A 23986-nucleotide genomic window follows, 5' to 3' on the forward strand; every position below is an offset into this window, starting at 1 on the left:
AAAAAATTAAACATTAGTAATTAAGTAATTCATCATGATTCCCATTTTATTTCATTTATAGGTAGCAAGTAACTTACTATAAAGACATTTCCTATTAAGAAAAGGGTAATAAACACCACAGTGATATTAAGGGATGTAGATTTATTACAAAGTAAATTATTATTTTTATTATTTGATTTTTACTACTGTTACAAATGATCTCTCATAGGGAGGGACATTCTAATATATATCTATATATAAAAGAATTGTGTTATGTGCATACTATATCGGACAAGACACATGTTCAGTATTAGATATTTGTTCGTAGAGTGCAGTTAAGCTGACCAATATCTATAAACTTGAGGGTTTTCAATAGAAATTGGTTTCATTCCATTTTCTAGATCTTCAGTAGTGCTTGTTTCCTCATTGTTGGACGATTTTGGACCGTCTACCTTGGAACCAAAACTTAGATAAAGTGGTCTCGATAACAGTTGCTTCATTTCATTAACAGATGACGTCAAGGATTTAATTGTTGATTCATCGACATTGTTTGTTCCTGTAGAACCCTCAGAATGGGTATCGTTTAATAAATCCAATGCCTTGTCAAACTTTTTAACCAGTAAGTTCGAACTCTTCGCAAATGTTAAACGTTGCACCAAAAATTCTTCTTGTTTTCTTTCTAATTTCTTCTTATCAAATTCCAAGGATCTTTCTAACTTGTCAAATATCTTCAATTTGGTTTCCAGTTTTTCGAGTTGAATTTGAATCATTTGATTAGCCAACTTATTCATTTGTCTTTCTTCATTATTAGCAAAAACATGAGAACGAACACCCAAAGATGCTATAGCAATTTCAGAACCTTCCTTCACATCGTTATATTCTTTGGTATGTAACTCCTTAGAAGGTTCGTTCTTTTCAATTGCTGGTTTTGTAGAGCTTCTCATCTCAACTAAAGTTTCTAAGACAACCTCCGGTTCTGTTGTTTCACTAGTCTTTTCAGCCTCTTCCTCTGCCGTGTCGTCAGTTTTTGTGTCTACATCTATATTCTTTGTATCGACATTGCTAGACAGATCTTCTGCCTTCGCTTTAATTTCAAATTGGTCCTCCTTGTTTTGATCTATTACAGCTGATACTGTGTCATCCTTTGTTTTGTCAGGTTCAGTGGCCATTTCTGGTAAACCTGAAGGTTCTGTCCTAACAGCAATTTTAGACTCATCTTTTTTGTCCTCCTCTGCCAACATATCTTCATCACTATTATCATCGCCAAATAATGCATCAGTATTATCACTACTGCTTTCTCTAGTATTCAGTGGTTCTGTTATATTGTCAGTCATTTCAACATCTATGGGCACAGTACGAGGTACAGTCGAACCCACATTCATCGCATCATTTCCAATTTCTTCTGTAGTAGGGGGTGCTTTATCTTTTAGGGTAATATCTAGTTTTTTCTCGTCATGTTCCTCTGAGGCATGGTCAGCATTGGTTTTGGTTGTGTCTACTTCAGTTACAGCAGGTTGTTCGGCTGATATTGTTTGTAGTTGTTCCTTCTTTTCAGTTTCAGAATTGACATTATCTTTATTGTTCACTTTCTCAACCTTATCATCAGCACTAACGTTTATCTTCTTCTCGCTCCAAATATCATTTTCGGTATTATTTTCTTTCTCCTGATCTTCCATTGAACGAATAGCACGGTCAGTCATTTGTTGGACTACCTTTGGATCAACTAACCCTACCAAAAATGCAATTGTAGATAGAACTGGATTTTCACTTTTCGAGAATGGAAGGTGGGGAGCAAACTTCAGTGGTCCTAGCTCACCTACATTAACTACAGAGTTTTTCTCTTTTTTAACGTCATTTCCTGGTAAATTGTTTCGATCTTGGTATAAAAATTTGTCTTCAATTGGTAATTGTAAAAACCTTAGCACACATTGTTCTGGTGTCTTATTCCCTACGTGTTTGGCGACCTTGTACCAATCGGATCCATAAGTTTGAATACCAAATAATAATTTCTTCAAATCTTCTCTTTCCCATTTTATTTTTTCTGATGGGACACTAACATTGTCTAAAATATTTGGTCTTTTGGTAGGTCTCACCTCATTTTTTTGTGCAATTAATGTAGTTGTATGGGCTATTTCATTATCTTTGCTAGACTGGAGAGTTTGCAACTCATTTTTCTCTAGTTCTGAAAAGGTACGTTTCTTTTCCTGATTTAAATACTTGTACAAAGTGCTACGCTCATCTTCCACGTCCATCATTTTCTTTAGCTTTGCCATGTCTGGTAATTGTACAGATGGTTTGTAACTTTCAAAGGGGAAAATTCCTCTTGGAGCGTCATGTTTGGTAGAAAATTCATTGGTATACGGTGGTTCAACAGTTTTTGGTAGCTGTTTAGCACTGACTTGGTAATTTATCAACCCCCACTTCATTAGGAATTTATGAATTCTGAATATTGATGCGGCATCACCTGATAGATTCCTTCTTGCTGCTGTGACACTGAAATATTCGTTTGGATTCAGTCTATAAGAGTTTATCATGAAATTTCTATATTTCATATAAATCTCAGGAGTCTTTGATGCAATTCTGATTGTGAAAAATTCTGGTAAAGATTTTTTTTCAATTTGATGTATTTTTCTTAAATTGAACCACGTTGAATAACTTGGTATGATAATTTCATGCGTTTGTGGTATTATAATTCCATCATCTACTTTATTTGGATTATGTTTCAATGTAGGCTGTTCTTGTACACTAGATTGATTAGAATTAGAATTGGGGGGAACAGTTACAGTTTCTTGGGCAGATTTTTCAACATTGGTTAGCGTTTCTTCAGTATCCTGCATTGTATGGTGCTCTGATGTTGTTTTAATATCATGGTTGTATTCGTCTGTCGATTCTAATATTCCGTTGTCGTTTGTATTGCCTTGAACCACTGACGTCGAATCACCCTGTGATATAGTTGAGTCTATATTATTTTCCTCATTCATATAATCAGACTGGGTTTCTGTAATTATTTGAGGTGTTTGGGCGCTTAATGTTGCAGGACTGGTAGTTTCTGATTCATTTATTGCCACGGAGGGTGACCCTTCAAAATCTGTACTTTTTTCTCTATGCGTCTCTTCATTATTGTCTTCATCATCCGCTTCTTCACCTTCTTCCTCCTCCTCTTCTTCTTCTTCTTCTTCTTCTTCTTCTTCTTCCTCATCATCTTCGCCTGTATTCAATCCTAAATTATCCTTATTCTGATTTTCGAGGCTATTTATATCACCTAATAATGAGTTATTATTGTTATCAATAACATCTTCGTCATTGGTTGTGATGTTGTTTTTATCCTCCGGTTCTTGATTCAAAGTTGTCACCGTGACGCCATCCGTTATTTCATGGTTTCTGTAATCGGGCATCTTTGGAGTGTCAGTATCGGCGTCACTCTCCTGTTCAGGGATATCATCCATTCGTTCATCCTCATCATCGTTATCGTTATCGTCAACGTCATCATTTATATTGACATTCTTTTCTTCATCGCTAGTCATATCTACATCATTCTCCCCTTCATTGTCGGCTATGTCTGCATCTTTTTTCTCTTTTTCTTCTTCTTCTTCTTCATCATCTTCTTGGTTATCATCATTAGGAGATCCTTTTTCAGTGTCGTTGTTTCCATTAGTTACTTCTGAAGTCGAATCTTGTTCTCCGATATTTGTTGAATTGTTGTTATCTGGTTGGGATATTTGTGGTTGCACTATCGTATCAGTATTCTTTGTCATTTTTTTACTATTATCTTCGATATTGTTTTCGAGATTATCCTTTGACATGTCAACATCATTGTCATCATCGTCATCTTTCTCTTCAGATACAGGATTTTCTGTGCTTATGTTTTTATTATCCCTTGTATCTTCACCTTCGGCATTACTATCCTTGCTTTCAATAATATTGGTTGATGAAGAAGCATTGTTTTGTTCTAATTTATCGTCGTCGTGTGAATTATTAATAGCAGTTGCTGTCACAAATGAATGATCTGCTGTTGTCGATGTATTATTATCTTCATCATTACTATTATTATCATTATCTGGTGATACTGTTTCTTCTGTTTCCAATATAGAATGTTCATCATTTTGGCGTTCTTGATTGACATTCAAAGTATCTTCAATAGTAGAATTTTGATCCTCATTATCCATACCGAATTCGTTGTTATTACCCAATTGATCAATGACGTTGTTCTCATGCGATGATGATTCATCTCCTTCTGTATTAAATAAATCCATCGTTATTATAGTTGTTTTTCTCCCACGATGTCACTCTTACTCTTTTCCAAAAAAAAAATACTATATGATTTAGTTTAAATTTGGAGGAAAACGTTGTTCTCTTTCTAAAATTAAAAATAAAAAGAGGGAACCGAAATAAAATAGGTGTGATTTCCTTCTCTCTTTCCTATTATAAAGTGCAATGTTGATTAGAATATAAAATATTAAAAATGTGACACCAAACGAAAAAATATCTTACACTGAAACAAGTTGAGAAAACACCTTGTAATATATACACTGTAAACCTTTTTTTTTCTTAGTCGTATTCTCAAAGTAACAACAGAACGAAATATCAGATAGTATCTTGTGTGTAACGATTGCCTCTTTACTGACCTTCCTTTTTCTCTTGTCTTAATTCTTCCTGACAATTTTGCCATTAGGTGAGCACACTTTTCCCTTACTCAAATTGTTTATTTACGTTGCGCTTATTATTTTTTAATCTTGAAAGAAAAATTCTGTTTTTTTTGTTTTTTTTAAACAACTTTACCTAGTCGTGGAGAGTGATGGTATGATGTATCACGTGAGGGCTCATTTCAAAATAATAAACTAGTAACTAATCATATTATAGAGTGTTTCTGTCTTTGTAGATGTGTATGTATTGATATAATGCACATGTGCTAAGTTATAGAAATGGTATATAGATCTCTCTCTTTCCCGACAAGCATATATAGTCTTTCCAATCACCGATCAGATCACAAATTTAAGATAAGTTACATAATTCAGACTACACACACATATAGATATATACTCATTCAACAACCAGATGTGTACAAGGCAAATACAACAAGACTAGATACACTTTTAATAGAAACGATGCTTCCATCACTCTAGCAGTACTAACGATTGCAAAACAGAAAGTCCGCGTCTTTTATAAATTACGAAGGAACAACTAACTATTCTTAGCTCGCGTAATACAAAAATAACGAGGCAAAGAATTTTTTTTTTTGAAGTGGTGAGAACAAGGAATTTTTACATAGCCACAACACGTACATAATAATAATTACGATTACGATCAAGAAAACAAACGGTCTGTTTGCATCCATCACTATTTAACCAACTCATTTAATAGTACGTTAGTGATCTTTTTTCACATTTCGAAGTTATAACTGATATCCTATCGTTGTTTCTATTAATAATCACCACAGGTCAAACTAGAAGAAGAAAATTCAGTATGCTATTGTTACAGTCAATCATTATTGTATTGGCGCAGTTAAGCCACATCGCATTAGCTGATATTTCTATCACTAAACCAGAAGCTGGTGATACTTATTCACCAAGTAGTGGTGAGGTTACGATTCCTATCCAATTCTCAGACAATACAGATTATCCTACGGTCTCTGATGTCAATTTGTTTAAGATTAAAATATGTACAGGTCCAAGTGGTGCTATGAACTGTCCATATTCTATAACACAAAAGTTGAGTCCAGCCCAATTAAAGAAGACTATCAGCACAGAGGATGATTCCACTGTCTTGTACGGTTATAATGTAACTTTCTCAAGTTCTGTGGTAGGTTCTGGTCAATACTTCCTTCAAATTAATGGGTTAGTCGATGCTAATAACTATGCCATTCATTATAGTCCCAGATTTCTTTTAAAAAATATGGCAGGGTCTGTTGGTACAAACACATATACTGGTTTAACCGCACCAGCTGCTCAATATAATTTACCAAAGAAAGGTGCTGGTGGAAGTATTGATTCTAGATCATTTACCATTCCTTATACCTTACAAACAGGTATTAGTAGATTTGCTCCAATGCAAATGCAGCCAAATACTACAGTGACAAAGACAACTTGGACGAATAAATATCCAACTAGTGCTGTCACATATTATTCCACCATGAGAAAATCTTTTCAACAAAAGACTACCATTACACCAGGTTGGTCATACACTTTCATTAGTGATTATAATTATGCTACTGTGGCTGCATGTCCATCTGATAATGGTGGTTGGTATGAACCTTCAAAGAGACAAAGTCTATCAGTCAGAAAAGTCAATAATTAGTTGGACGATCAGACGAAAATTAGTTCTTTTAACAATTGTCTCATAAATTTTTCTTAAGTACGATTCTTTAAAAACAAATAAATACAATAACCATATAACAAAAATATTCAATATCCATTATAAAATAAAAAAATAAATTTCATTTTCTTACTTATTATTGATGTTATTTTCCACATGTATTCAAATATATTTATAATTTGAGTCTTTTTTTATCTGGATTGTAGTGGTTGCCAGAGGTTGAAGAGAAATAATTCGAATCCTGACATAGAATAGAGATCATTTTATTGTTACAAGTTAATGTACTCAAATATATATGACAGTAGCATACCTTTAAAGAAAGAAAAAAAAAAGCTGTTCATATTATATTACATCATATTTTTTTTAATAAAAACCAAGAAAATTATTTTCTTTTAAGTAAGCCTTCCAAGCATGTATATATATATATACCTCTTACATAGAATATGACTGCGAAATAACCAAACCCACGAAGGATCCTTTTTTCATATTATATTTGTCAAACAGAGAACACATTCACTTCTAAAAAATATATAGCAATAATAGCAAAAAGACCATATTGTAGTAAATGAACAAGGCCGTCTGCACTGACTTACATACACCATGCACAACAATTTTCGTTGTCCTCGCTGTACTTCGTTATATTGGTTGAAACAATTCAAAGTAATAAAAATGTTGTTCTGTAAACGTGCATAAAAGTTCATCTTGTTTATCAGTTTATTTGACCTCCTTTATTGACAGTCTGGGGTGGGATCTGCTCCTGTGAAAAGCCCCGGGAGTGATCCATTTTTGTTTGTTTTGCTAAAAATTTCACAGCGAAAATCATCTTTTTTGGTGGACAGCTCAATGTGTACGGCTCTTTCATTGTAGTTGATAAAAATGGTAATATACTATTTTATATTATTTATTTATCATATCCGGTAAGAAAGTGACTGACCATCTATGGAAAGAGTTGTGTAATTACTTAATTGGTTCATTGTTACCTTTATTAATTGTTTCAGCAAGAGAAAATTGAATAAAAATTTATTATATTCAATATCAGAAGAAGAGATACCCACGAACGAAAAGGTTTTTTTAATTGCTGCTTCTTCTGGTATTGTAAATGTTGTGGTTTTTAGTAACTAATATATTACTACCACGACAGGATATAACTTGTATTTTCAAAACAATCAATTTTGTTTATTTATTTTATCATAATTTGGGGGGTAGGGAGATAGTTATTCTCTTCCCATAATTAAAACTAGAATAATTAATTTTCTTTTCAATCTTCTTGCTTTTACAATACTATGTTTATTAACTAAAGTATGGTAGTGTTGTTTTATCTTTAGTTAATTATTGCACTATATATATATATACAAAGTTTTGGAAAACATATTAAAAGGAAAAAAACCAATATAAAGATATAGTTAGATATCAACAATTCATTCTAAAGAGAGGAATCATGACACAGCTCTCTTTATTACTAGTTACGTTTTTACTACAATTCAGTCATTTTGTTTTAGGTGATATTGGAATTAATGAACCTCAGGCCGGGGATATATATGAACCAGAAAATGGTAAAATTCATATATCGATTGCATTATCAGATAATACAGATTATCCATTAATAACAGATGTTAAATTATTTAAAGTGAATTTATGTACAGGTTTAAATTCAAAATTCACTTGTACATATTCTATCGATTCAAGTTTAAGTCCTATTCAATTTACTAAAAGTATTAATAAAGAAGATGCTTCAACGAATTATAATTACAATATAAGTTTCCCAGATACTTTAGTTGGTTCTGGTCAATTTTTTCTTCAAATTAATGGGATTGTCGATAGTAATAATTATGCCATTCATTATAGTCCCAGATTTTTATTGAAAAATATGGAAGGGGCTATTGGAACAAATACTTTTACTGCATTGACAGAACCTACAGCAGATTATAATTTACCAAAGAAAGGTGGTGGTAAAGTAGATACTAGATCATTTACCATTCCTTATACATTGCAAACTGGTATTAGTAGATTTGCACCAATGCAATTGCAGCCAAACACTACAGTGACGAAGACAACTTGGACGAATAAATATCCAACTAGTGCTGTCACTTACTATTCCACGATTGCTAAATCGGTAGCACAAATGACCACTATAACACAAGGTTGGTCATATACTTTCAAGAGTGACTTCAATTATGCAACAGCAGCAGTTTTCCCATCTGATAACGGTGGTTGGTATCCACCATCAAAGAGACAAACATTATCAGTTAGGAAAATAAATCGTTAATTTATATATATATATATGGTTAAAAATGAATATTTGATGTATTATTTATTTTGTAATGAGTTATGCTTCCGGGGTTTTTTTAATCCATTTATTATAATATGAGTTATTATATAAAGATATATAAACTTTTTTATTTTATTTTATTTTATTTTATTATGTTACGCTTTAATATAGATCAGGGAATCTTTTAGCTAGATTTTGTAATGCAACAACACCTTTAATACTCATTTGTTCATTTTCCATTAATGGACAACTAACAGAATCCAATACTAAAAAACCCACATCACCAGAATCACTTGCTCTACAAATAAATTCATACCATTGATCTGTTTCGTATGTTTTGTCGGCCATAGTAAGTTTGACGTTACTCAACGTTATCATCTCTTCTGTCTTTGCATCACTTGGAGATTTCAATATCAATGTGGATGATGTCGGTTGAGAGACAACTTGTGCGATCAGTCTAAAGATAGAGACTGTTGTGTTAGAAATTTCTGTTGGACTTAATCTTGGGGTCTCACTAGACATTCTTTTTTTATTATTATTACTATTTGGGAGTAGGAAAACTAGGTTATATACTGTTGTAAGTGTTTCTGACTTTTAAAGGTTTCAACTAGAATGAATATATCTATAGTAACATCACCACCACCTTCTTAAATTCGTGTTTCTTTTATTATTGTATTTTTAAAATGGTTTCTCGTAATAATTATTTACGCGTATCCATAACACCCAAGGCTAGATAGAGGTCGTCAAAAGGGAGAAAAAGGTGCTGTTACGCCTGTTTCTTAGTAATAAAAAGGAAGGGAAAACAGGGAATAGCCACGTGACTTTCAGCCTATCCCTCTCTTTATATTGAGTACTGTCATTTAATGTCTATTTACGTTCTTACATTATTATATAAATCCAATTCTCTCTCTATCCCTGTCAACAGGAACAACTACTAAGACTATAGCGGAACTACTAGAGAGATATTCATACGTGCAATACCATATATTCCCCTTAAATGTTGCATCAATGTCATATACCCTCTTTCTTCACAGCTTTATCATATGTTGATTGAGCATCTAACTCCAATTATTAGGTTGGATTTTTAGTTATTTCTGTCATAAATCTACAACTGTATAGAGAGACACCTCTAGTCATCAGACGATGCATTCGGTTATGCCACCCAGCGAACTGAGGAAGAACAAATTGTGTGCAGCGAGTACTTTTCTTTTTGTTTCTCCCACAGAAATTTCCGGATTTTCCACCTTTTTTTCTTATTTCTGGCGTGCTTATCAAACTGAAAATTTCAGTTGCAATTGAAACTGTGATTAATTTCATGGATTAGGAAAGTCAAGGGAAGCTCTACCGGCAGGTAAAGTAAAGTAAGATGATATTTACAACGAAGCTGAGAACAAAGATACTAACAGCAGTGGTTATATGATAAGAGGAAGAGTTGCTTGTCTTCACCGGTCTTAGTAAATTGTAATAATTTATACATTGTTCTCTGTCCTGCTTCCCCTTTTTATCTTTTTCTTCTTTTTATCAGTAAGAAGATTTCTTATCTAACCTATTTTTAATAAACAGTCACTTATTATAATATATTTGCTCACTGCATCTGAAAATAGAAATACAGTTGCATACAATTATATATAAATAAGAAGATATATCTGGAGGTTTGTTATTGTCCTAACGAATATAGTTTTTGATAATATAGCAATTTAATAAATTAAAGTAAGTCATATCCATCCATTTCCAACCAGGTGGGTTTATTTGTTTTGTATTCAAGATGGCTATTCATTTACCTGTGGACTCTAAATTGTCTACTGAAGATTTTGAAGCTCAAAGACCAAGAACTTATAATAGTAAAGTTCGTAAATTAGCCTCAATTGGAGGTATATTTGTATTTGGTATTCTATTCGTTACTAATTATATTACTTTTTCAAATGTCGATACCAATGAAATTGAAGATTTCTCTTCAATGAGTAAAGGTTGTCAAAAGATTGAACCTTTAATTCCATCATTTAATAAATCGATTGGTACTATCTTAAACGATCCTTTATACAAAGAATTATCTATTGAAAGATTATCAGGTGCTGTTCAAATTTCAACTGAAGTGAAAGATGTCAATCCAGATCCTTTAGAAGATCCTGAGTTCTATTCTAATTTTGTTATCTTACATACATTCTTAGAAAAATCTTTCCCATTGGTTCACTCAAAATTAAACTTGGAAAAGATTAATAAGTATGGTCTACTATATACTTGGGAAGGTGAAAACCCAGATTTAAAACCAATCTTAATGATGTCTCATCAAGATGTTGTCCCTGTGAATAAAGAAACTTGGGATTCTTGGAAATATCCACCTTTTGCAGGTCATTATGAACCTGAATCCGATTTACTTTGGGGTAGAGGCTCTAACGACTGTAAAAATTTATTAGTTGCTCAATTGGAAGCTCTAGAAAAATTATTGGAAGATGGTTTTGTACCAAGTCGTTCAATTTTATTGTCCGTTGGGTTTGATGAAGAAGCTAGTGGTATTTGGGGTGCACGTTTCTTAAGTCCACATATCCATGAACGTTATGGTGATGATGGTATCTTAATTATCCTTGATGAAGGTGCAGGTATCACTGAAATCGATGAAAATGTCTTTGTTGCCACTCCCGTCAATGGTGAAAAGGGTTACGTCGATGTCGAAATCACCATCTCTGGTCATGGTGGACATTCTTCTATTCCACCACCTCATACTACCATTGGTATTGCAGCTGAATTGATTGCACTTTTAGAAAATAATCCGTTTGATTCTGAATTTAGAGTAGATAATCCAATTTATGGCGCATTACAATGTATGGCTGAACATTCTACAAAATTACCAAAAACTACAAGAAAGAAAATCATTAAGGCTCCACTTTGTAAGAAAGCTAGAGAATACGTTAATGAATTCTTGACTCAACAACCTATGTTGCGTGATTTAGTTAGATCCACTTTGGCAGTGGATATCATTCATGGGGGTGTCAAGGCCAATGCCTTACCTGAAGACACTAAGTTCTTGGTTAATCATAGAGTCATCCTACATTCTAATGTTAACGAGACTGTCCAAAGAGATATCGATTATGCTTTCGAAATCGCTGACCAACATGACTATGGTGTCTCTGTCAATGGCGTTGTATTAAAGGAAACTACTGAGAATGGAATCATTAGTCTAAGGACCATCAATCCTTTGGAACCAGCCCCAATCTCTCCAAATGAAGGTCCGGTATGGGATTTGCTTGCGGGTACCATCCAGGATCTATTTGAAAACAGTGTTTTTAAGAAGACCCCAGAAGAGGATAAAGAGATCTATGTTACTACCGGTTTGTTTTCTGGTAACACCGATACTAAATACTATTGGAATCTAACCAAGAACATTTACAGGTTTGTTGGTTCCATTGTGGATCCAACTATTATGGAAACTGTACATTCTGTCAACGAACATGTCGACATGGAAGGCCATTTATCAGCAATTGCATTCGTGTACGAGTTCATTGTCAACGTCAGTGAACATGGTTCTGATCTTGAATAGATAGTTTAATACTTTTTTTTCTTTGAAGTAAAATTATTACATAGTTACGTATAATGTACTAAGTTTTTATTATGAAAAATTCTAGAAATTATCATTGAAGTTATTAGATTATCTATCTATACATAAGGAAGAGAGAAAAATAGATTTTATATAAGAATACTAATTAAAATTTTTTAAGTTTTTTTTTTTTAATATTGGGAGTAGGAAGGTGGTTCCCTCACAGTTTACTTTTGTGTTCTTCACATAATAACTTGGAAGACACCAGCAACCAAAGCAAATAGATAGTAAACGAAATCGTTAGATAATCTTGAGAAAGAGACTGCATTAGACTTTGAAGTAGTAGTTGGTGCAGTAGCAGAGATGGTCATCAAAGTAGTAGATAATTCCTCAGTCTTGGAGACACCACTTAACCACTTGCTGACTTGTTCGTAAGTCACAGTAGAATCAAAAGTAGTAGAGTCAGAGACAAATACTACAGTATTACCATCAGAGTCAAAGATTACACCACCCATCATGGTACTACTAGTATCTCTAGCAATGTAACCACCGGATTGAATACCAGTACCTAGATCCTCAATCCCTTGGAAAGTATGGAATGTAGAATATAGATGGTTTCTTTCAGTACCGTTCATGACTTCAAAGATATCGAATTCACCACACCCACTAGACCAACAGGAACAGTTAGAGTTAGTTGGATATTGGGAAGTTCTTGGAATGTGATCGTTCAATAACCAAATCGCAGGCATATCAAAATATTCAAAAGTAGAACTATTGGATTGTTTTTCAGTTGGCATTTCGAATTCAAATAAGAACATCTTTGTAGTACCACCGAAACCATAGTAAGCTGGGATATCATCTCTGTAGACACCACAACCTTTACTGTAACCAGACTTTGGACAAGCAGTATTAGAGAAAATGGTAAACTCAGCATCAGAACTAATATAGTTATCAGAGGCTAAGACGGTTGATTCAGAGGCGTAACCAGTACCGTTACTTGAAGCGTAAGAAAGAGCATTACCTAGGCATGGAGAACTGGAACCTGCTCTAGTTAAAAAGGTCAAGTTTTCACTTGTTTGAGAAGAAGCATCGTAATAAGCATCACGGGTCCAATCTGAAGAGTTACCATTGTTATCAATAGCAAAGGATGAAGCTGTATAAAACGCGAATTTGGATAAGCTTAAAGGACCACGGAAATGAACGGATAAATGGTCGGCCAATGGGGCATTAGTACCAGAGAACCAAGTAGCAGAACCTCTTTCACAAGTACATTTACTTTCACTGGTGACATCTGAGAGCTTCTTCACTGGGAAGTAAGTACCTGCAAAACCAACATTAGCGAAGGAAAGTTCTTCGTAAGCCTTTTGTGCAGATACACTTGAAGCTAATAAAGCTGAAGCTGCAGCTAATAGACCATATGATTGAGTTAATTGCATGTTGTATAAGTTGTAATATTATATTTCAATCACAGAAATTTAATGTATACACTATTTTATTTTTTTATCTATTTCCTTTAAAAATAAACAAAATAAATGTAATATAATGAAGTCACTAACTTATCTGTTGCTTTTAATATTTTCTTGCTGGATAAACTTCTTTGAAGAAAAATTAAATCACAATATCTGAAATATACATAAATGTCTATAACTATATATAAGAAGAGATAAACAAGGATTTTAAAATATTTATTAACATAAATAAATAAATAACCAATTAATAAGTAATTTTAAGCCGCAAGGTGTTGAAGAAACTAAGTTAAGTCTACAGGACTGTAACAATAAGGAAACGAATGAAAGGACTTTTCTTTTACCTTGTACATACGTACAAGTATATTGCATAAATGAGTGAATAAAATCATCGAATAAATTTTTATTTTTCCTTTTTCTTAAAAATAAATAAACTTAACTAAGCATTCACTTTTTGTTCTTCTTTTTATCACTTAAAATTTTATTTTTGCGGTAGGTTTGTTGACTGTCTGACTCGTGCTCTCTCTCTTTCTGACGGTTGTTATTGTTACCGCTGCCGTAATAAATTTTCCGTATTACTTTTTTTCCATTTAAAGGACGGGGTGATGCGTGGGCTTCTGTGTGTGGGTCGAAGAAAAGGAAAGCTCGAAACGACATTTCTAAGGTATTTTTTCTTCTCGCTTTCAAGGTATCGCCAGCTGGGAGATTAACGCACAGATTTGGTTTTTCTGACTTGGTGAGAAGAACGAGGCGTAAATGAGGTAACAGATGAGATTAAAAGGTCATTAAAGCATCAGGATAATAGAAAGAGAAAGCTTAACTATATGGATTTCATGAGACGCCTCGATTATGTTTGATTTACTTGTAAAAGAGTTTCGCAATTAGTTTCTCTTTGTAGTACTTTTAATAACCATTCCGTGATCTTGCCAAGAGTTCTTCTCCTCTTTTTTTATTTTTTTAGATGGTTGATGCATCCCTGGGCACTTCACTCAATCTTGTAGGCTAGCGGTTGATAAGTTATCTGCGTACATTTATGCTGCGTAACTCAAATAATTGTTGTCTGTCGATATTTCCGCCGTACGGCTTAGAGCTTGCCTTAATTAACAATTTTTATTGGTATTTGGAATAGTAATTAGTTCTTGAGGAGCCGAAATTTGCACCTTGGCTCCGCCTCATTAAGCTCTATGAAGAATATTGCTTCTTTTATATTTAGGGTTTGGCCCCTCACTACGTTTTTTAACTTTTTTAACGTACCCTTGGGTATTATTATTTTAGAAAATATTCTAACCTAAGGAATCTTAGTTGCTTAGGTGCTGTCAGTCTTAAAAGAGGGTTTGATGGTGACTTGGACACTCACCGGATTCTTTTTATGTGTGCATTTATGAAATATTTGTTAATTATGTAGCGGTAGCACTAAAAAGGCTAACATTAGCTTAACCTATCTGAAGGAGAAGGTACCTAATATAAGTAGAATTTAGAGTGTGCTGCACTACCGTATATATAATAACACATGATATATACTGCATAATGTAGTATTTGTTCCCCCTACATTGTGTTTATTGGAGCTACATAGTCCAACGTTACTATGTACAAAAGATGAGCAGTTAAACAACAGCAATTCTGTTTTAACATTTTATGTACATCTAACGTTTCTTAGGTTTGGGTCACGTGACATTTATAGATTTACTTTTTAAATATCACTTTTTTCCAAGAAATCTGAAGTTGCTCGTATGGCGCAGTGGTAGCGCAGCAGATTGCAAATCTGTTGGTCCTTAGTTCAAATCTGAGTGCGAGCTTTCTTTTTAATATTTTTTTACTACAGTACAAGTAATCTATATCAATTTTTTGTAAAATTATTGATCTAAGTCATAATTGATTGTTGCCATTAAATCTTTATTTTGTTTTTATTTTTTATCATTTCTTTGGTTAAATCTTCTTCCCACCAAACAAGTATAATCAATATTAGGAAAGAGGTATTGTTTTACTTTTTGTTTATTACAAAGAGAATATAATACTTAATTCAAGGTTTTTCAATGTAGAAAAATCCTCATGTTATTTTGATAAACAAATAACAATAGCTTGTTTGAAAAGCATACATAAGGAGGCTCTTTTTAGAAATACACAAATTCGTTATAATTTATGTTTCAATAGATAATTCAATCCATCTCTATTCTGGCGTTCTATGACTCTAATTGGACAGTATGTTCCTGGTAAGGGATTCTCCAATCGAAGTAATTTCTTTCTTTCTTTGTCCCACATGTTTCTTTACGTGTCAACGCTTATCTATAAGGCATTTCATGACATGACGAAACCAATTTGATTCGAATCTGGCCTACTAGATAATTTATTGTGGGTAAATAGAGAAAAGTAAGTCAGAAAGATCTTGTTTTGTTCCTGTGTAGAAAAAACTTCTTTAATTACATGTTTTACTTTTTCATCACCGGTGGACATGTATTTACCGGAAACGGTAAATTACACGGTGCCTCTAAAAAAGACTAAAGTTGCAGTACCATAGTCGTTTCATTTAAAATTAATCCACATTTGTAAAGAATAGTAAAAATATAATATAAAAGAACGAGAAAAATAAGCAATAAGTGGAAATGCTGACATAGATATTTTATCTCCTTTAATCCTAGTTATAAACAGACGAATTATCCTCAATGCCTTCCGAACCAACTTCAATTTTGAGTAACAACATGGCTGACCCCACATTATTGCAAAGAACAATTCAAGCAACCTTATGTCAATGTAGTTCATGTATGCATGTTTGTGAAAATAGAAAATTGATACAACGTAGTTTTTTCGTTGGATTCATAATCCCAATTGTATGGATATTGAACATCATTTATTATATCTATTCCCAATATATTATAGATCATGAGGTTAATCACTCGAAAATAGATGAAACTGAACTACCAACACTTTTTAATAAAGAACAGCAAAATAAGAAAACTGAAATTGAATTGAATGATGAGATTGTTCTAGAAAGTGAGAGAAAAAACTTAAGGGGGATGAGTTTGATGCCACATAGTCAAAGTTTACTAAATGAGAAGGAACAAATTGTTTCTTGCTCTGAAACATTATTTAGTGTGGATTCTACAGAAGAATTGGCTGAGTACAGACACAATTACTTAATTCAACTTTCGAATAATATAATACTATCTCATGATGAATTAAGAAGGTTTTCTAGAGTCTGGGCTTTTAGAAGTTGGTTAGGGTTTATATTCTATATTATAGTAGCTATATTTATTTATCTTTTAGTTTCTCACAGTAGTTCACACACCTTATATATGTCAAATAACCCTACATATTAAGAATAATACGATAGAAAATGATTTAAATAAAAAGTTTTTTAAAATGAGTTTTTTTAATAACTTTGTAATGTAGCTGAAAAAGGAAGAATTAGTACCTAAACGTAAACAAAAAAACGAAAGTGATCTTGATAATACTAAAAAAAATAATATTTTTCAAAAGTCCTTTATAATTATTAAGAATTACTGTAATCTTCTACTAAACAGCACTATTTTCTTCTTGTTCTATTATTTGTTCTGGCTTTATATAAATTCTGGATTTGTTTCTGAGATTAGTAGTTCAAATTTCGTATACTGCGTTAAATATGTCAAAAAGTATAAATTGAACAAGGAAGAAATTTTAAATCTAAAAAGGTCACTTGTGTTCCAATATTAATCTTTGAACACTTGCTTTGTAGAGTGTTCGATCATGTCATCAACATATAATCTTTCTGTCAGGCCATATATTGTTAAATAGGCATCGGGCTTGAACCATAATGGGGCCGGGCAGAAAATTAATTTCATATTTGACTGATAAGTATTTGAAATTTTATAACAATACGAACTGATCATGGAGACCAAGAAGTAGATACCAAACAGTCAATATATACAAATACGTCTTACACCCCCACATCTCTATACCTATTACAATTACCAGACCTTATGACTACTATAATACCAAGTTTTATTGCGCTTATAGCAGATGATAATAAACCTATTTTAGTTTACGTTCCTCATAGTGAAGCAGAAGATGTTAATAAAGTTTTGCAATACAATACGTTCGCTAACATTGCGCTCGACTATTTTGATAGCCAGTTATTTCAATGGTCCTCTTTGGAAAACCATTATGCAATAAAATCACTTTTTGATGTTGAAGGTGTATCCGTTTATGGCATGTTGATTAAGCCAACTGGTCTGAAAATAATAATCGGATTTGATACATTAAAATTGAAATCTGATGAGAAGAAGGTAAATTTAGTGTTTGAAATGGTAAAAAGAATATATATCAGGGTCAAGTGTAATCCACTTATGGATGCGACAGATCAATCTAACGACAAGCTGGTAGAGAGCTTAGAGAGTAAGTTTGGTCAATGGCTTAGTACACACCAGGTCCCAGGGAAGGAATTAACAACAGAACCTGTTACAGAAGGTATCATAGTAGATAATGACCAGTCACAAATTGAACTAGTTAAGTAACTAGTGATATAAAGTAAGATCAACTCTATTTATTACCAGGTAATATATATTTGAAAAAATGACTATCGCATTGAATTATCAAAAAAAAAGCTATTTATGTACATAGGTTCCACATTCTATTGCTTAGAATTCAAGATATCTTCTGAATAGTAATCTCTATAATTACCTATTTGGTTAATTTTCTCAAGGTTTCTAAAGGTTGGTAGCCCTGGTAAAATATTTTTAAAGGATTTTGAACGGCGCTGAATTATTGAATTAGTTATCTGAGGTGTGTCTGAGACTATACCTGGATGGCCATTTTCTTTATATTGCGAATTTTTGTACGCATCTATTTTGTTAATTCTACCGTTATTTGATATTTTTCTTGTCCATTTCGGATTGTTAATCTTAAAACCAATTTCAAGTATCGGATCCAGTATGACTGCAGATTCTGAATTATGAGATGAGGTTGGCCCGATTTTACCTGTTTGATATTCTGTAATATTTGAATTTAATAAGTAAAATATTTTATAATCATTTATTATGTCATTAATGAAAGATGTCGGTAATAGTAAATCTGTGCCTAATCCGCTAACAAAACTATTTAACCTGACAAAATTCTTGGTTGATTTTTCAAAATTATAATATATTGCCCAAAAGTCCACGGATGTTCTTAATGATGGATGTTTAGAAAAGTGATTAAAATATTTTCTTGTTTGTAATGTCTTTTTAAGAACCAACCACGTTGTTCTAATGAGTTCTACTACGACAACAGCTAAATTACGTTCATTTATAAGGTCTTCTAGCACAATTGAATGATCTACTCTGTCGGAAATAAAATTGTTAATACAGGTTTCCAGATATTTGGAATATGTAGTTTGTTGTGATATAAGTTGCTTTGAAGGCGTATCTAAGGAAGAGTAATACTTAGATATTTTTAACATTCTCAGGTAGGTTTCCATAGATTTAATCTGATCCTGTCTATAGGGCCATATCTCAATCATATTTTTAATACATTTACAAAACGATGTGAAAATGAGCACTTTCCCAGCCTTCTCATTAGATGCATAACTCTTTTCTAAACGATCAATAAACATCCATCGGAATTCATGTGTAGTTTTAGGTAACGTTCTACAACCTTTTTCATATAACTGAATAAGATCATCAAGTTTAGATAAATCTTTTGTGGTGTCGATAGACTGATTCCAGGTTAAATATCGTACCCATATCTTTTCAACAAAGCAACATGGGATTAAACTTCTTTGGAATACTGATCTAATGAGTTGTGGCTTATCGCAATAAGTTTTCGTTAGAAATTGAGTATAATTTATCCAATTCTCAACTTCTGATGGTGGCAGTGGAGTCAAATTAAAGTAATTCTGTTTAATCAAACTTTCAAAACGCCATATTTGATTTACCATTATTTGATTTTGTTTCCCCATTGCATCCACTTTCTTAATGTCCTCAGTAAGCTTTCTTTCTGTTAGGAGTTTTTTAAATGCAGTAATATATTTTGCATATTGGTGGAGTGGTATAGATATTAGTTCATGATATAACTGAATAACATCTGTTTCCGTTTTTAAATAATAATCTAATATTAAATCCCAAAATGGATGAGAATAAAACTGCCAACCAACGAGTTCTTTAGCTTTATCGATCTTGCGTTTTATTAGTTCTGATTCCTTTGGATAGTTAACAATTAACACTTTTAAGTAATCACACCATAAGTCTACACTATGTGGGAAGGATTCCGTCGCATTTTCTAATGTTTTTAATGAAGTCTCAAGACCATGAAATTGATATTCAATAGCAGTAAATCGCTTCCAATAACCAAATAATAAAGGATACCTCGAGAGGATTTGTCTAAATATTATTTCCACAGTATTCTTGATCTTATCATTTGGAGTAGCATACTTTTTCAATAATTGATCAACTGACTTCAATACTGTATTCAATGCCCCAATATCCTTTAAATTAATATTTCCATAAGCTTCAACAAATTCCGGATTCTCCTTGATGAAAGCTGGATCCAATCCTGCCAAAGCATCCTGATGTGTCAAAAATAAATCGGTCATGCTAGTTTCTATCCTCGACAGGTCACAAAATGTTATACAGTTGATTACAAGGAACTTATATGTTTAGTTTTTATGGATATGTTCCACTCAAATATAAAATATAGGTATGATTTATTTTTCATTTTCGACGTTGAATTTGAAGGCCCCATTAATTCGTCTCAGACCGAAAAACTAAAATGGATATTATTTATTAGTAGCACATATATAGTTATTTGAAGGTCTAATGGTAACAATTGAAAGTTTCATCTAAATAAAAAATATAATAAGGCAAGGGCCTGTTTATATTTAAGTAGAAACATTAGGAACTGGATGTTTTTACAAAGAATATTTCAAAACTAACCAAATCTTACAAGATTACACACCAGAAATGTCTATTCAGACTGACACAATTTTCTTCATCTGAAAAATACCGTCTATGCAACTTAAAGGGTTACATAAGTAAACTCTGATCGTGTCATCAATGATATACATAAATTTTTATGAACACATTCATGCAATCTTCACATAAGAAATTGTTTTCCTGATCTAATTGAAAAAGTATGAAAGGAGATTTTTAACACCATATTTTGTTTCAAAAATGTTTCATGTCTGCGTAATCCAATGAGAGGAAAAATATTTTTTATTATTCATTGATACACAAAGGTAACAAATATATAAAACCATTGATACTTGAAATCAACCTTCATAATGATCTGGATGATATTTTTGTAAAAAACTAGACTCCTGTTCGCTAGAGATATGTGATGTGGTGGCAAGTTTTTGGTTTTAGTCATAAAATAGATTCTACTGATATTAATGATCAATTATTTAACGATTTAGATTTATCATTATTCCAAAGAAAGAATAAAAAAACACTGACCATTTATATGATATCTGTTTGGGGGATGACATTACTGAAAGTGATCCATCTATTTTCAGATATATATACATGTATTAAATTGTTAGCTTTCAATACGTGGTCTAATGAATATATCCAACCATATTTACCCTTCAAGATCTCGAAATGGTTATTCAGTGGATGTATAATCTTTTCGATACTACTGTTATTATGGGAAGGGATACATGGTTTACGTATTTATCAAACTCAGAATGTGTGTTATGGATATATAAACAATTTTGCTAGGACATTATATTGTCTTAGAGATTATCGAATATTTTGCTTATTTGATAAAGTAACACCAAGTGGAGCTTTCCAAAAGTTAACATTTTTTTGTTTTTTTGAACTTAAGAATTGTATACGATTAATATTTACCGACTCCCCAAGACAAGTCATCAATGGGTTGACGTTGTGGTCAGTGTTAGCTGCTGCTTCAGACAGTACTACGATTGCCAACGATAGCAATAACTCTGATAATGCGAACAATTCCAATTTGCTCCAAATTTATGATGTTCATGGTGTAATAAGTAGAATCCGTATCATTGCACAAACAAATCATGAGGAAGCAGTCATGTTATCCTTTATGTTAGTTTCATTTCTAATTTGGATGCTATTATTTTTAAAATTCTCCATTGCTGTCGGAGGTTCTCTATATGTTTGTTATCGATTTCAAAGGGATTCTCAATTTAAGACAGTAAGAGAATATATTTCTATTACTATCAGTTATAATTTAGAGTATTTAATCGAGAAATATAAATACAAACAATTTTATTCTCAAAGCGACCTATTGGAATCCATTGATGATTCCGAGGATGATTCCGATTGGGATATGCACACGATGTCATATTATAATCATCAAAATAATTATATAGATGGAGAATTAGGTAAGATTAGTTTTGTAAAGACACCTGATACGTTATATAGTATACCTAGTTATTATTATAAATGAATGTTAATATTTGCAAACCAGAATAAAAGAGAAGGTGTTGTAGGCGTATAATCGTTAAAAGTTTATATAAAAATATATGAAGTATAGAATGATATATAAAAAAAAATAAGATAGAAATAGAGGGTTTTGAGGGGGGGGGGAGACTTACCACATGAATAAAAAAACCATAAAAAAGTTGATGAATTTCTAATGAATAATATAAATGAGTTAAAATTCAGTGGTTATAACATCATTTTAAGTCAAAGAAGATACAAGGGCAAATAAAACAAAGTGAAAAAAAAATAATAAGATATAGGCGGAAGGTTGTTAACAGTTAATCGTTGTTGATAAATTTCTGTGAAGTTGGTTAATTTAAAAAAAAAGAAGAAGAGGAATCCATGTGGTAAGTATTAGAAATTAGAGAGAGACAAAAACAAAAATAGAGTTTTTTCACAACGATAACAAATCTTCCTATATGTAACAGAGGGGCAGAAAGGGGGAGGAAAGGGTGCAATACATAAGCTTGATCAATCCTTCTTCTTGTCTGCTGTTTTCTTGCCTTCTTCAATTTCTTTGTCCTTCTTGTAAATTTCTTTTCTTACTTCGACTAAATGTTTTAATTTTTCACTTGGTTCGTACATACCGTATCTTCTAAATCTTCTAATTTCGGTATTCATCTTACCAATATCACCTTCGGAGACATCTAATAATTCTTTCAAATTATTTTCTAATTCGATGAAATATACTTCACTTAGGACAAACTTTGGATTTTCTTCATCGATTCTTTTAAAAGTATCGGCGGTGAATCTTTCATCTAATGGAGTTTGGAAACCTTCCCCAGCGTTCAAGATGAAACCTGGAGCTGCAGCGGTTCTAATAGCACCTGCTCTATAAGCCTGGACGACACCACCATGTTTCTTGATAGTATAATCGTAGAAGTTAGATTGATAATCATCGTAGGTGGCTCTTCTAGCACCGATCCAACCTAAGTTAGCCAAAAGGTTCTTAATCTTATCATTCTTTTGATTTAGATCGACGTTTCTAATCTTATACATTTTAATTGGATTAAATGAGAAAGGATTAGCTAAAGCGAAATGAAAGAATAAAGTAATCAATATAACTTTTAGGACGTGTAATCCGAAGAAAGCCCATTGAGCAGCGACGGAATTATAATTTGGAGCAATTTCTTCTCTTAACTTAGCAGCCATAACTTTCTGACCTAATTGATTTTCTAAGATTGGAACCAACAATTTAGATAGAGTATTAGTCAAAGAATTACCTGGAGTTGGAGAGATGACATCAGGTAAATCGGTGTATAACCAAAATAAGATAATAGCGATATAAATGGTGACATATTTTCTCGATTTATTCCATTTTGGAACAATCAATTGACCCGGCCACATTTGATCGATTAAAGGTTTATCATAATCCAATTTTTCCAAATATTGATCTTGGCCAGCAGTATAATGAAATAAAAGACAACCACCTTCTGTCATGAAACCTTGATGAGTAGATTTATAATATTCTACTGGTTCATATTCATGAAAGATTGAAGGTCTAATGACCATCAAATCAGATAACGTAATCTTTTGGCGAATTTTACGTGCGTCAGTAGTGAAAATACTTCTAACTTTATTGTTAATGGTATCAGTTTGACTGAATTGGAAAGCATAGTCCTTATCACTGGAATCGTTTAATCTTACGTACACTTCCATCTTTTTTGTTTCTTTATTTAATTTAGTCTATTGGTAAAATATATATAAAAAATTAATAAAATAAAATAAAGGGAAATTAAATTAAACTAAACTTCTATTAAATGAATAAAAAAATAGAGTAGTATTTATATTTATATTTTAATAATGAAATATTTTCTGTTATTTTCTGTTATTATAAATTAATTACATAATGAAAAGGGAAGGAATATCCTTACATATATATATATATCTATATATATGTATAAGTTAGTATGAGTTAAGTTTTGATTATTATAATAACACGTCCGTCTAGTGAGTCCATGGCGGGGCAGGGGTGGCAAATTTTTTCTCTTTCAGTTCCGGTTCCACTTTTTATTAAGCTGGAGAG

The 23986-nt window shown here is 32.4% G+C and overlaps 11 protein-coding genes and 1 non-coding gene across 12 annotated transcripts; 7 read left to right on the forward strand and 5 right to left on the reverse strand.

The window, feature by feature from the left end:
* Positions 1–314: 314 nt before the first annotated feature.
* SWI3 (Swi3p) lies at positions 315–4232 on the reverse strand (the record flags this gene model as incomplete). Its single annotated transcript, XM_041550622.1, has 1 exon — positions 315–4232. The coding sequence occupies one exon, from the start codon at positions 4230–4232 to the stop codon at positions 315–317; it is 3918 nt and encodes a 1305-aa protein (XP_041406556.1).
* Positions 4233–5442: 1210 nt separating this feature from the next.
* KABA2_04S12606 (Kre9p) lies at positions 5443–6273 on the forward strand (the record flags this gene model as incomplete). The annotated part of the gene is made up of 1 exon (XM_041550623.1): positions 5443–6273. The coding sequence occupies one exon, from the start codon at positions 5443–5445 to the stop codon at positions 6271–6273; it is 831 nt and encodes a 276-aa protein (XP_041406557.1).
* Positions 6274–7729: 1456 nt separating this feature from the next.
* KABA2_04S12628 (uncharacterized protein) lies at positions 7730–8557 on the forward strand (the record flags this gene model as incomplete). The annotated part of the gene is made up of 1 exon (XM_041550624.1): positions 7730–8557. One exon carries the CDS (start codon positions 7730–7732, stop codon positions 8555–8557), a length of 828 nt encoding a protein of 275 aa, XP_041406558.1.
* A 165-nt stretch (positions 8558–8722) lies between these two features.
* RFA3 (Rfa3p) lies at positions 8723–9082 on the reverse strand (the record flags this gene model as incomplete). Its single annotated transcript, XM_041550625.1, has 1 exon — positions 8723–9082. One exon carries the CDS (start codon positions 9080–9082, stop codon positions 8723–8725), a length of 360 nt encoding a protein of 119 aa, XP_041406559.1.
* A 1243-nt stretch (positions 9083–10325) lies between these two features.
* CPS1 (Gly-Xaa carboxypeptidase) lies at positions 10326–12095 on the forward strand (the record flags this gene model as incomplete). The annotated part of the gene is made up of 1 exon (XM_041550626.1): positions 10326–12095. One exon carries the CDS (start codon positions 10326–10328, stop codon positions 12093–12095), a length of 1770 nt encoding a protein of 589 aa, XP_041406560.1.
* A 239-nt stretch (positions 12096–12334) lies between these two features.
* On the reverse strand, positions 12335–13528 carry TOH1 (Toh1p; the record flags this gene model as incomplete). Its single annotated transcript, XM_041550627.1, has 1 exon — positions 12335–13528. One exon carries the CDS (start codon positions 13526–13528, stop codon positions 12335–12337), a length of 1194 nt encoding a protein of 397 aa, XP_041406561.1.
* A 1754-nt stretch (positions 13529–15282) lies between these two features.
* KABA2_04S12716 lies at positions 15283–15354 on the forward strand. The gene has a single exon. It is a non-coding gene; the product is annotated as a tRNA-Cys (tRNA).
* An 864-nt stretch (positions 15355–16218) lies between these two features.
* On the forward strand, positions 16219–16872 carry ASG7 (Asg7p; the record flags this gene model as incomplete). The annotated part of the gene is made up of 1 exon (XM_041550628.1): positions 16219–16872. One exon carries the CDS (start codon positions 16219–16221, stop codon positions 16870–16872), a length of 654 nt encoding a protein of 217 aa, XP_041406562.1.
* A 639-nt stretch (positions 16873–17511) lies between these two features.
* TCA17 (Tca17p) lies at positions 17512–18045 on the forward strand (the record flags this gene model as incomplete). Its single annotated transcript, XM_041550629.1, has 1 exon — positions 17512–18045. One exon carries the CDS (start codon positions 17512–17514, stop codon positions 18043–18045), a length of 534 nt encoding a protein of 177 aa, XP_041406563.1.
* Positions 18046–18161: 116 nt separating this feature from the next.
* PRP39 (Prp39p) lies at positions 18162–20099 on the reverse strand (the record flags this gene model as incomplete). The annotated part of the gene is made up of 1 exon (XM_041550630.1): positions 18162–20099. One exon carries the CDS (start codon positions 20097–20099, stop codon positions 18162–18164), a length of 1938 nt encoding a protein of 645 aa, XP_041406564.1.
* A 743-nt stretch (positions 20100–20842) lies between these two features.
* Positions 20843–21925, forward strand: PRM6 (pheromone-regulated K(+) transporter PRM6; the record flags this gene model as incomplete). Its single annotated transcript, XM_041550631.1, has 1 exon — positions 20843–21925. One exon carries the CDS (start codon positions 20843–20845, stop codon positions 21923–21925), a length of 1083 nt encoding a protein of 360 aa, XP_041406565.1.
* Positions 21926–22431: 506 nt separating this feature from the next.
* Positions 22432–23619, reverse strand: GSF2 (Gsf2p; the record flags this gene model as incomplete). Its single annotated transcript, XM_041550632.1, has 1 exon — positions 22432–23619. The coding sequence occupies one exon, from the start codon at positions 23617–23619 to the stop codon at positions 22432–22434; it is 1188 nt and encodes a 395-aa protein (XP_041406566.1).
* Positions 23620–23986: the final 367 nt, after the last annotated feature.

Source organism: Maudiozyma barnettii (genome assembly GCF_903064755.1).
Source record: "Maudiozyma barnettii strain CLIB 1767 genome assembly, contig: KABA2_04, whole genome shotgun sequence".
Taxonomy (NCBI): Eukaryota; Fungi; Ascomycota; class Saccharomycetes; order Saccharomycetales; family Saccharomycetaceae; genus Maudiozyma; species Maudiozyma barnettii.